This window comes from Chiloscyllium plagiosum, unplaced genomic scaffold, assembly GCF_037043375.1.
Source record: "Chiloscyllium plagiosum isolate Xiang-an unplaced genomic scaffold, Cpla_swu_hap1 HiC_scaffold_38, whole genome shotgun sequence".
NCBI classification, from domain to species: Eukaryota; Metazoa; Chordata; class Chondrichthyes; order Orectolobiformes; family Hemiscylliidae; genus Chiloscyllium; species Chiloscyllium plagiosum.
Genome location: NW_028270176.1, coordinates 19,281,316 through 19,294,060, shown reverse-complemented (window position 1 = coordinate 19,294,060; position 12,745 = coordinate 19,281,316). Strand labels below are relative to the sequence as shown.

The window sequence follows — 12,745 nt, the reverse complement described above, 5'->3', positions numbered from 1 at the left end:
AGCACTGCTGCCTCACAGCGCCTGAGACCCAGGTTCAATTCCCGCCTCAGGCGACTGACTGTGTGGAGTTTGCACGTTCTCCCCGTGTCTGCGTGCGTTTCCTGCGGGTGCTCCGGTTTCCTCCCACCATCCAAAGATGTGCAGGTCAGGTGAATTGGCCACACTAAACTGCCCATAGTGTTAGGTAAGGGGTAAATGTAGGGGTATGGGTGGGTTTCGCTTCGGCGGGTCGGTGTGGACTTGTTGGGCCGAAGGGCCTGTTTCCACACTGTAATGTAATCTAATCTAATCTAATCTAATCTAAATTGTTGGGGGCGATTATAAAAGATAGGATTCAAGGACATTTAGAGAGGCAAGCCTTAATTAGGGACAGTCAGCACGGTTTTGTGCGAGGGAAGTCCTGTCTCACAAACTTGATTGAGCTTTTTGAGGAAGTTACCAAAGAGATTGATGACGACAGAGCTGTGGATGTTGCTTGTTTGCATTTTAGTAAAGCCTTTGACAAGTTTCCACACGGTAGGCTAACGAGTAAAGTTAGGTCACAGGGGATTCAGGCTGAGCTTGCCAGTTGGTTTACCAGCAGGAGACAGAGGGTGGGGGAGGAGGGCTGTTTTTCAGGCTGGAGGCCTGGGACCAGTGATGTGCCACAAGGATCAGGGGCTGGGTCCTGTACGGCTTGTCATTTACTGAAATGATTTGGATGAGAATATCTGAAGGAGCCCATGTTTGGTATATTTGCGGATGACACCAAGATTGGTGTAATTGCAGGCAATGAAGACGGGTTTTCTCAGGTTACAGAGGGGTCTTGATCAATTGGGTCGATGGGCTGAGGAGGGGGCAAGTGGAGTTCAATCTGGATAAACGTGAGGTGCTGGATTTTGTTACGAGCAGGGCTTATACAGTTCATGGGAGGGCTCTGGGTGGTGCTGGGGGACAGAGGGACCCAGGGATTCAGGGACATAATCCTTTGGAGTTTGTGTCACATACAGACAGGGGGGTTACGAAGGGGTTTCACACACTCCCCTTCATTGCTCAGCCCTTTCAGTGTCGGAGTTGGGGGTGTCACGTTGAGGTTGTACAGGACATCGGTGAGGCCCCTTCTGGAATACTGTGTCCTGTTATAGGAAGGATATTATTAAACTGGAGAGGGTTCCGGAGAGATGTCCCAGGATGATGCCGGGAATGGGAGGGTTGGAGTTATAACGAAAGGCTGGATAGGCTGGGGTTTTGTTCCCCCGGAGCGTCGGAGGCTGAGGGGTGACCTTATAGAGGTTTATAAACTCATGAGGGGGGTAGAGAGGGTGAATGGTGGGTGTCTATTCCCCAGGGTGGGGGGGGTGGGGGGGGTTTGAAGACCAGGGGGCACATGTTTAAGGGGAGAGGAGAGAGGGGCACGAGGGGCAACTGTTTTCCCCAGAGGGTGGTCTGTGTGTGGAATGACCTTCCTGAGGAAGGGGGGGGGAGGGACAGTTACAACGTTTAAAAGGGATTTGGATAAGGACATGGACAGGGAAGGGTTAGAGGGAGATGGGCCAGGAGCAGGCAGGGGGGACTGGGTTAGTTTGGGGATTAGGGTCAGCACGGGCTAGATGGGCCAAAGGGTCTGTTTCTGTGCTGTGGGACTCTGTGACACTCTCTCTCTCTCTCTCGCTCTGTCCCCTCCTGTCTCTCTCTCTCTGTCCCCTCCTGTCTCTCTCTCTCTGTCCCCTCCTGTCTCTCTGTCCCTCCTGTCTCTCTCTCTCTCTCTCTCTCTCTATCCCCCCCGTCTCTCTCTCTCTCTGCCCCCCCGTCTCTCTCTCTCTCTGTCCCCTCCTCTCTCTCTCGCTCGCTGTCCCCCCGTCTCTCTCTCTCTCTCTGTCCCCTCCTGTCTCTCTCTCTCTCTCTGTCCCCTCCTCTCTCTCTCTCTGTCCCCTCCTGTCTCTCTCTCTGTCCCCTCCTCTCTCTCTCTCTCTGTCACCCCCGTCTCTTTCTCTCTCTCTGTCCCCTCCTGTCTCTCTCTCTGTCACCCCCGTCTCTTTCTCTCTCTCTGTCCCCTCCTCTCTCTCTGTCACCCCCGTCTCTTTCTCTCTCTCTGTCCCCTCCTGTCTCTCTCTGTCCCCTCCTGTCACTCTCTCTCTCTGTCCCCTCCTCTCTCTCTCTCTCTGTCTCCGCCTTTCTCTCTCTCTCTCTGTCCCCCATGTCTCTCTCTCTCTCTGTCCCCTCCTGTCTCTCTCTCTGTCCCCTCCTCTCTCTCTCTCTCTGTCCCCTCCTGTCTCTCCCTCTCTCTCTGTCTCCTCCCGTCTCTCTCTCTCTCTGTCCCCTCCTCTCTCTCTCTCTGTCTCCTCCTCTCTCTCTCTCTCTGTCCCCTCCTGTCTCTCTCTCTCTGTCCCCTCCTCTCTCTCTCTCTGTCCCCTCCTGTCTCTCTCTCTCTCTGTCTCTCTCTATCCCCTCCTGTCTCTCTCTCTGTCTCTCTCTGTCCCCTCCTCTCTCTCTCTCTCTCTGTCCCCTCCTCTCTCTCTCTCTCTCTGTCCCCTCCTGTCTCTCTCTCTCTGTCCCCTCCTGTCACTCTCTCTCTGTCTCTCTCTGTCCCCTCCTGTCTCTCTCTCTCTCTGTCTCTCTCTGTCCCCTCCTGTCTCTCTCTCTCTCTGTCTCTCTCTGTCCCCTCCTGTCTCTCTCTCTCTGTCTCTCTCTGTCCCCTCCTGTCTCTCTCTCTCTCTGTCCCCTCCTGTCTCTCTGTCCCTCCTGTCTCTCTCTCTCTCTCTCTCTCTCTCTATCCCCCCCGTCTCTCTCTCTCTCTGCCCCCCCGTCTCTCTCTCTCTCTGTCCCCTCCTCTCTCTCTCGCTCGCTGTCCCCCCGTCTCTCTCTCTCTCTCTGTCCCCTCCTGTCTCTCTCTCTCTCTCTCTGTCCCCTCCTCTCTCTCTCTCTGCCCCCTCCTGTCTCTCTCTCTGTCCCCTCCTCTCTCTCTCTCTCTGTCACCCCCGTCTCTTTCTCTCTCTCTGTCCCCTCCTGTCTCTCTCTCTGTCACCCCCGTCTCTTTCTCTCTCTCTGTCCCCTCCTCTCTCTCTGTCACCCCCGTCTCTTTCTCTCTCTCTGTCCCCTCCTGTCTCTCTCTGTCCCCTCCTGTCACTCTCTCTCTCTGTCCCCTCCTCTCTCTCTCTCTCTCTGTCTCCGCCTTTCTCTCTCTCTCTCTGTCCCCCATGTCTCTCTCTCTCTCTGTCCCCTCCTGTCTCTCTCTCTGTCCCCTCCTCTCTCTCTCTCTCTGTCCCCTCCTGTCTCTCCCTCTCTCTCTGTCTCCTCCCGTCTCTCTCTCTCTCTCTGTCCCCTCCTCTCTCTCTCTGTCTCCTCCTCTCTCTCTCTCTCTGTCCCCTCCTGTCTCTCTCTCTCTGTCCCCTCCTCTCTCTCTCTCTCTGTCCCCTCCTGTCACTCTCTCTCTCTGTCCCCTCCTCTCTCTCTCTCTCTCTGTCTCCGCCTTTCTCTCTCTCTCTCTGTCCCCCATGTCTCTCTCTCTCTCTGTCCCCTCCTGTCTCTCTCTCTGTCCCCTCCTCTCTCTCTCTCTCTGTCCCCTCCTGTCTCTCCCTCTCTCTCTGTCTCCTCCCGTCTCTCTCTCTCTCTCTCTCTGTCCCCTCCTCTCTCTCTCTGTCTCCTCCTCTCTCTCTCTCTCTGTCCCCTCCTGTCTCTCTCTCTCTGTCCCCTCCTCTCTCTCTCTCTCTGTCCCCCATGTCTCTCTCTCTCTCTGTCCCCTCCTGTCTCTCTCTCTGTCCCCTCCTCTCTCTCTCTCTCTGTCCCCTCCTGTCTCTCCCTCTCTCTCTGTCTCCTCCCGTCTCTCTCTCTCTCTCTCTGTCCCCTCCTCTCTCTCTCTGTCTCCTCCTCTCTCTCTCTCTCTGTCCCCTCCTGTCTCTCTCTCTCTGTCCCCTCCTCTCTCTCTCTCTCTGTCCCCTCCTGTCTCTCTCTCTCTCTGTCTCTCTCTATCCCCTCCTGTCTCTCTCTCTGTCTCTCTCTGTCCCCTCCTCTCTCTCTCTCTCTCTCTGTCCCCTCCTCTCTCTCTCTCTCTCTGTCCCCTCCTGTCTCTCTCTCTCTGTCCCCTCCTGTCACTCTCTCTCTGTCTCTCTCTGTCCCCTCCTGTCTCTCTCTCTCTCTGTCTCTCTCTGTCCCCTCCTGTCTCTCTCTCTCTCTGTCTCTCTCTGTCCCCTCCTGTCTCTCTCTCTCTGTCTCTCTCTGTCCCCTCCTGTCTCTCTCTCTCTCTGTCTCTCTCTGTCCCCTCCTGTCTCTCTCTCTCTCTGTCCCCTCCTGTCTCTCTCTCTCTGTCCCCTCCTCTCTCTCTCTCTGTCCCCTCCTGTCTCTCTCTCTCTGTCCCCTCCTGTCACTCTCTCTCTGTCCCCTCCTCTCTCTCTCTCTCTGTCCCCTCCTCTCTCTCTCTCTGTCCCCTCCTCTCTCTCTCTCTCTCTGTTACCTCCTGTCTCTCTCTCTCTGTTACCTCCTCTCTCTCTCTCTGTCCCCTCCTCTCTCTCTCTCTCTCTCTCTCTGTCCCCTCCTCTCTCTCTCTCTCTCTGTTACCTCCTGTCTCTCTCTCTCTGTTACCTCCTCTCTCTCTCTCTGTCCCCTCCTCTCTCTCTCTCTCTGTCCCCTCCTGTCTCTCTCTCTCTGTCCCCTCCTCTCTCTCTCTCTCTGTCCCCTCCTCTCTCTCTCTCTGTCCCCTCCTGTCTCTCTCTCTCTCTGTCCCCTCCTGTCTCTCTCTCTCTGTCCCCTCCTCTCTCTCTCTCTCTGTCCCCTCCTCTCTCTCTCTCTGTTACCTCCTGTCTCTCTCTCTCTCTCTGTTACCTCCTCTCTCTCTCTCTGTCCCCTCCTCTCTCTCTCTCTGTCCCCTCCTCTCTCTCTCTCTGTTACCTCCTGTCTCTCTCTCTCTCTGTTACCTCCTCTCTCTCTCTCTGTCCCCTCCTCTCTCTCTCTCTCTGTCCCCTCCTCTCTCTCTCTCTCTGTCCCCTCCTCTCTCTCTCGCTGTTACCTCCTGTCTCTCTCTCTGTCCCCTCCCCTCTCTCTCTCTGTTACCTCCTGTCTCTCCCTCTCTCTGTCCCCTCCTCTCTCTCTCTCTCTCTCTGTTACCTCCTGTCTCTCCCTCTCTCTGTCCCCTCCTCTCTCTCTCTCTCTCTCTGTTACCTCCTGTCTCTCTCTCTGTCCCCTCCTGTCACTCTCTCTCTCTCTCTGTCCCCTCCTCTCTCTCTCTCTCTGTCCCCTCCTCTCTCTCTTTCTCTTTCCCCTCCTGTCACTCTCTCTCTCTCTCTGTCCCCTCCCCCCCCCTCTCTCTCTGTTACCTCCTGTCTCTCTCTCTCTCTGTCCCCTCCTCTCTCTCTCTCTCTCTTTCCCCTCCTGTCACTCTCTCTCTCTCTCTCTGTCCCCTCCTCTCTCTCTCTCTCTGTCCCCTCCTGTCTCTCTCTCTCTGTCCCCTCCTCTCTCTCTCTCTCTCTTTCCCCTCCTGTCACTCTCTCTCTCTCTCTGTCCCCTCCTCTCTCTCTCTCTCTCTGTCTCTCTCTTTCCCCTCCTGTCACTCTCTCTCTCTCTCTCTGTCCCCTCCTCTCTCTCTCTCTCTGTCCCCTCCTCTCCCTCTCTCTCTCTGTCCCCTCCTCTCTCTCTCTCTCCCCCTCTCTCTCCCTTCTCAGATTGAGGTGACGTGTTGGAAACTTCTCCTTACCAGTGTAATGTGTAATGTGTAATGTGGTTTTGTGGGCTGGGTTCAGAGCTGGTCTGTGGGAGGTTTCTTTAAAACTGAGAATCTCGCAGTTCCAGCAGTATTAGATACAGAATCAGCGCGAGAGAGAGAGAGAGAGGTTGCAGTCCACAGAGAGACACCAGCACTTCAGGCTGAAACAGCCTCACAGCTGAGTCATGCATTGGCAGAAATGTGAGTACCAACTACGGGCAGGAGTTACAGAGGGAGCACAGGGAGTGTGTGTGTGAGAGAGAGGGGGTGAGTGTGTGTGTGACAGAGAGAGAGTATGTGCCTGTGAGAGAGAAAGTTTGTGTGTGTATGAGAGAGAGTGAAAGGGAGGGGAGAGTGTGTATGTGTGTAAAAGAGAAAGGTGTGTGTGTGTGTGTGGGAGAGAAAGAGTGTCCCCCTCTCTGTTATCAAGCTGTCTGTCTGTCTGTCTGTCTCTATGTTCCTCTCTGTGTCTGGGTCACTCAATCTCTCTCCTGTTGCCCTGTGTCTCTCAGACTCTTGCTGGTTTCTGAAGAAAGGTCACTGAACCTGAAATGTTAACCCCACCGAGATGGCTCGACTTGCTGAGTTTCTCTAGCAATGTTTATGTTCGCTTCCTCTCTTTCGGACTCTCTTTATCTCCATCTCACTGTCCCTCTCTCTCAGTCTATCCCTGTCCCTCACTCTCAGTCTATCCCTATCCCTCTCTCTCTCAGTCTATCCCTATCCCTCTCTCTCAGTCTATCCCTGTCCCTCACTCTCAGTCTATCCCTGTCCCACTCTCTCAGTCTATCCCTATCCCTCTCTCTCAGTCTATCCCTGTCCCTCTCTCTCTCAGTCTATCCCTATCCCTCACTCTCAGTCTATCCCTGTCCCTCTCTCTCAGTCTATCCCTATCCCTCTCTCTCAGTCTATCCCTGTCCCTCTCTCTCAGTCTATCCCTATCCCTCTCTCTCTCAGTCTATCCCTATCCCTCTCTCTCAGTCTATCCCTGTCCCTCTCTCTCAGTCTATCCCTGTCCCTCTCTCTCAGTCTATACCTATCCCTCACTCTCAGTCTACCCCTATCCCTCACTCTCAGTCTATCCCTGTCCCTCTCTCTCAGTCTATCCCTATCCCTCTCTCTCTCAGTCTATCCCTGTCCCTCTCTCTCAGTCTATCCCTGTCCCTCTCTCTCAGTCTATCCCTATCCCTCTCTCTCTCAGTCTATCCCTGTCCCTCTCTCTCAGTCTATCCCTATCCCTCACTCTCAGTCTATCCCTGTCCTTCTCTCTCAGTCTATCCCTGTCCTTCTCTCTCAGTCTATCCCTGTCCCTCTCTCTCAGTCTATCCCTATCCCTCTCTCTCTCAGTCTATCCCTGTCCCTCTCTCTCAGTCTATCCCTATCCCTCACTCTCAGTCAGATTCTCTCTCTCAATCTCTATCCCACTTTCAATCTTATTTTCACTATCTGTGTTTTTCTCTCTCTCTCTCTGTATTTTACCTTGATCTCCCTCTCTCTTCATGTCGCCACAAATCTATACATCTGTCTCTTTCTCTTTTCCTGATATCTATCTATACCTTTGTGTTTTTGGTTCACTCTCTCTCAGTCTCTGATTCTCTCTCTCTGTCTCTCTCCCTCCCTCGGTGTCTCTTTCTCCCTGTCTTTCTTTCTCTCTCAGTATCTCTGTCTCTCTCCCTCTGTCTCTCTCCCTCTGTCTCTCTCCCTCTGTCTCTCTCCCTCTGTCTCTCTCTCCCTCTGTTTCTCTCTCTCTGTTTCTCACTCTCTGTTTCTCTATCTCTCTCTCCCCTCCCTGCTTTATCTCTCTCTCTGTCTCTCAGTCTCTGATTCTCTCTCTCTCTCCCTCTGTCTCTCTCTCTCCCTCTGTCTCTCTCTCCCTCTGTTTCTCTCTCTCTGTTTCTCTCTCTCTGTCTCTCTCTCCCTCTGTTTCTCTCTCTCTGTTTCTCTCTCTCTCTCTCTCTCTCTGTTTCTCTCTCTCTCTCTCTCTGTTTCTATCTCTCTCTCTTTCTCTCTCTCTCTGTTTCTCTCTCTCTCTCTCTGTTTCTCTCTCTCTCTCTCTCTCTCTCTCTCTCTGTTTCTCTATCTCTCTCTCTCTCTGTCTCTCACTCTGTCTCAGTCCCGGTCTCTCTGTTTTGAGGTCCATCCACCTGGGGTACCTTTGTCTTGCTATTTCTCTCACACCATTCCCCCTTTCCCCCCTTAATCTCCTCCCCTTCTCTCTGTGTCTCCCCATTCCTGGACGTATCTCTGTGTTAAAGCCTCCCTTTCTCTCTCCCCACCACCCACCCAGAGGATTCACTGTAAATGTCTGTCTGTTTATCCAGAAAGTATGATCTCATTAGTTTACAGTCAGAGGGAGTCCCGGGCTCGGAGACACAGTCAGCTGCTGTGACCTCACTAGGAAAACCCCTGAGAGGGGAATCCACAGCGGGTGTGTGTGTGGGGGTGTGTGTGGGGGTGTGTGTGGGTCACACTCCCCGGCTCAGTGAGCAGCACGGTTTGACATATCCTCTGAGTGACGCACAGAACAGCCAACACTGGCCCAGGAAACACACACTCGACGTATTATTAACCAGGGTGAACACCTCTGCAGGTACCCCCGACCGTCACAGCCAATGACGGAGCCTTCTCAGAAAAGGCAGCCACCCTGCGGTCAGGCAGAGCACAGCAGGATCCCACACCAGCCCTGGTGGAACCAGCCCCCACCCTCTGTTGGTAAACAGACAGGGAGAGTGCCCAGGGAGGGGGAATGTGGACAGAGAGTGGGGCATTGGGAGCCACCATTGAGCACTGAGCACTACCCAGCCCTCAGACACACACTGTGTGTGTCTGTGTGTGAGTGGTGACACTTCATTTCACTGAATATGGCCGCTCGACTGAGGGAGGCTGCACCGTCTGAAGGTTTTTGCTGAGAGAGTGCCACACTGTCGGAGGGTCAGTGCTGCGGGAGTGGGCACTGTCGGAGGGTCAGTGCTGAGGGAGTGGGCACTGTCGGAGGGTCAGTGCTAAGGGAGTGGGCACTGTCAGAGGGTCAGTGCTGAGGGAGTGGGCACTGTCGGAGGGTCAGTGCTGAGGGAGTGGGGACTGTCGGAGGGTCAGTGCTGAGGGAGTGGGCACTGTCGGAGGGTCAGTGCTGAGGGAGTGGGCACAGTCGGAGGGTCAGTGCTGAGGGAGTGGGCACTGTAGGAGGGTCAGTGCTGAGGGAGTGGGCACTGTGAAGGGGTCAGTTCTGAGGAAGTGCCGCACTGTCAGAGGGTCAGTGCCGAGGGAGTGCCGCACTGTCGGAGGGTCAGTGCTGAGGGAGTGCCGCAATGTTGGAGGGTCAGTGCTGAGGGAGTGGGCACTGTCGGAGGGTCAGTACTGAGGGAGTGGGCACTGTCGGAGGGTCAGTGCTGAGGAAGTGCCGCACTGTCAGAGGGTCAGTGCTGAGGGAGTGCCGCAATGTTGGAGGGTCAGTGCTGAGGGAGTGGGCACTGTCGGAGGGTCAGTGCCGAGGGAGTGCCGCACTGTCGGAGGGTCAGTGCTGAGGGAGTGCCGCAATGTTGGAGGGTCAGTGCTGAGGGAGTGGGCACTGTCGGAGGGTCAGTACTGAGGGAGTGGGCACTGTCGGAGGGTCAGTGCTGAGGGAGTGGGCACTGTCGGAGGGTCAGTGCTGAGGGAGTAGGCACTGTCGGAGGGTCAGTGCTGAGGGAGTGGGGACTGTCGGAGGGTCAGTGCTGAGGGAGTGTCGCACTGTCGGAGGGTCAGTGCTGAGGGAGTGGGCACTGACGGAGGGTCAGTGCTGAGGGAGTGGGCACTGTCGGAGGGTCAGTGCTGAGGGAGTGGCGCACTGTCGGAGGGTCAGTGCTGAGCGTTTGGGCACTGTCGGAGGGTCAGTGCTGAGGGAGTGGGGACTGTCGGAAGGTCAGTGCTGAGGGAGTGGGTACTGTCGGAGGGTCAGTGCTGAGGGAGTGGGCCCTGTCGGAGGGTCAGTGCTGAGGGAGTGGCGCACTGTCGGAGGGTCAGTGCTGAGGGAGTGGGCACTGTCGGAGGGTCAGTGCTGAGGGAGTGCCGCACTGTCGGAGGGTCAGTGCTGAGGGAGTGGGCACTGTCGGAGGGTCAGTGCTGAGGGAGTGGGCACTGTCGGAGGGTCAGTGCTGAGGGAGTGGGCACTGTCGGAGGGTCAGTGCTGAGGGAGTGGGCACTGTCGGAGGGTCAGTGCTGAGGGAGTGGGCACTGTCGGAGGGTCAGTGCTGAGGGAGTGGCGCACTGTCGGAGGGTCAGTGCTGAGGGAGTGCCGCATTGTCGGAGGGTCAGTGCTGAGGGAGTGGGGACTGTCGGAGGCTCAGTGCTGAGGGAGTGCCGCACTGTCGGGGGGTCAGTGCTGAGGGAGTGGGCACTGTCGGAGGGTCAGTACTGAGGGAGAGGGCACTGTCGGAGGGTCAGTGCTGAGGGAGTGCCGCACTGTCGGAGGGTCAGTGCTGAGGGAGCGCCGCACTGTCGGAGGGTCAGTGCTGAGGGATTGGGCACTGTCGGAGGGTCAGTGCTGAGGGAGTGGGCACTGTCGGAGGGTCAGTGCTGAGGGATTGGGCACTGTCGGAGGGTCAGTGCTGAGGGAGTGGGGACTGTTGGAGGGTCAGTGCTGAGGGAGTGGGCACTGTCAGAGGGTCAGTGCTGAGCGATTGGGCACTGTCGGAGGGTCAGTGCTGAGGGAGTGGGGACTGTCGGAAGGTCAGTGCTGAGGGAGTGCCGCACTGTCGGAGGGTCAGTGCTGAGGGAGTGGGGACTGTCGGAGGGTCAGTGCTGAGGGAGTGCCGCACTGTCGGAGGGTCAGTGCTGAGGGAGTGGGCACTGTCGGAGGGTCAGTGCTGAGGGAGTGGGCACTGTCGGAGGGTCAGTACTGAGGGAGAGGGCACTGTCGGAGGGTCAGTGCTGAGGGAGTGCCGCACTGTCGGAGGGTCAGTGCTGAGGGAGCGCCGCACTGTCGGAGGGTCAGTGCTGAGGGATTGGGCACTGTCGGAGGGTCAGTGCTGAGGGAGTGGGCACTGTCGGAGGGTCAGTGCTGAGGGATTGGGCACTGTCGGAGGGTCAGTGCTGAGGGAGTGGGGACTGTTGGAGGGTCAGTGCTGAGGGAGTGGGCACTGTCGGAGGGTCAGTGCTGAGCGATTGGGCACTGTCGGAGGGTCAGTGCTGAGGGAGTGGGGACTGTCGGAAGGTCAGTGCTGAGGGAGTGCCGCACTGTCGGAGGGTCAGTGCTGAGGGAGTGGGGACTGTCGGAGGGTCAGTGCTGAGGGAGTGGGCACTGTCGGAGGGTCAGTGCTGAGGGAGTGCCGCACTGTCGGAGGGTCAGTTATGATGGAGTGGGCACTGTCGGAGGGTCAGTGCTGAGGGAGTGCCGCACTGTCGGAGGGTCAGTGCTGAGGGAGTGGGCACTGTCGGAGGGTCAGTGCTGAGGGAGTGGGCACTGTCGGAGGGTCAGTGCTGAGGGAGTGGGCACTGTCGGAAGGTCAGTGCTGAGGGAGTGCCGCACTGTCGGAGGGTCAGTGCTGAGGGAGTGGGCACTGTCGGAGGGTCAGTGCTGAGGGAGTGGGCACTGTCGGAGGGTCAGTGCTGAGGGAGTGGGCACTGTCGGAGGGTCAGTGCTGAGGGAGTGGGCACTGTCGGAGGGTCAATGCTGAGGGAGTGGGCACTGTCGGAGGGTCAGTGCTGAGGGAGTGCCGCACTGTCGGAGGGTCAGTGCTGAGGGAGTGGGCACAGTCAGAGGGTCAGTGCTTAGGGAGTGCCACACTGTAGGAGGGTCAGTGCTGAGGGAGTGGGCACTGTCGGAGGGTCAGTGCTGAGGGAGTGGGCACTGTCGGAGGGTCAGTGCTGAGGGACTGGGCACTGTCAGAGTGTCAGTGCTGAGGGAGTGCCGCACTGTTGGAGGGTCAGTGCTGAGGGAGTGGGCACTGTCGGAGGGTCAGTGCTGAGGGACTGGGCACTGTCGGAGGGTCAGTGCTGAGGGAGTGACGCACTGTTGGAGGGTCAGTGCTGAGGGAGTGGGCACTGTCGGAGGGTCAGTGCTGAGGGAGCGCCGCATTGTCGGAGGGTCAGTGCTGAGGGAGGGCCGCACTGTCGGAGGGTCAGTGCTGAGGGAGTGGGCACTGTCGGAGGGTCAGTGCTGGGGGAGTGGGCACTGTCGGAGGGCCAGTGCTGGGGGAGTGGGCACTGTCGGAGGGTCAGTGCTGAGGGAGTGGGCACTGTCGGAGGGTCAGTGCTGGGGGAGTGGGCACTGTCGGAGGGTCAGTGCTGGGGGAGTGGGCACTGTCGGAGGGTCAGTGCTGAGGGAGTGTGAATGATGCCTCTACCACTCTCCCCGTCACACTCTCCCTGTCTGATTCTCCCCGTCACACTCTCCCCGTCACACTCTCCCCGTCACACTCTCCCTGTCTGATTCTCCCCGTCACACTCTCCCCGTCACACTCTCCCCGTCACACTCTCCCCGTCACACTCTCCCTGTCACACTCTCCCCGTCACACTCTCCCCGTCACACTCTCCCCGTCACACTCTCCCCGTCACACTCTCCCCGTCACATTCTCCCCGTCACACTCTCCCTGTCACACTCTCCCCGTCACACTCTCCCCGTCACACTCTCCCCGTCACACTCTCCCCGTCACATTCTCCCCGTCACACTCTCCCTGTCACACTCTCCCCGTCACACTCTCCCTGTCACACTCTCCCCGTCACACTCTCCCCGTCACATTCTCCCCGTCACACTCTCCCCGTCACACTCTCCCCGTCACATTCTCCCCGTCACACTCTCACTGTCTGACTCTCCCTGTCACACTCTCCCCGTCACACTCTCCCCGTCACACTCTCCCCGTCACATTCTCCCTGTCACATTCTCCCCGTCACACTCTCCCCGTCACACTCTCCCCGTCATACTCTCCCCGTCACACTCTCACTGTCTGACTCTCCCTGTCACACTCTCCCCGTCACACTCTCCCCGTCACACTCTCCCTGTCACACTCTCACTGTCACACTCTCCCCGTCACACTCTCCCTGTCTGACTCTCCCCGTCACACTCTCCCTGTCACACTCTCCCCGTCACACTCT

The 12,745-nt window shown here is 57.3% G+C and overlaps 1 protein-coding gene across 1 annotated transcript in view; it reads left to right on the top strand.

The window, feature by feature from the left end:
* Positions 1–5,708: 5,708 nt before the first annotated feature.
* The window catches only part of LOC148139017 (NF-kappa-B inhibitor delta-like), a 54,942-nt gene continuing 47,905 nt past the window's right edge, over positions 5,709–12,745 (top strand). Inside the window, exon 1 of the mRNA XM_087980879.1 lies at positions 5,709–5,875. Coding sequence (XP_087837005.1) covers positions 5,860–5,875 — 16 coding nt within the window. The 5' untranslated portion in view covers positions 5,709–5,859. The remainder of the gene's footprint in view (positions 5,876–12,745) is intronic.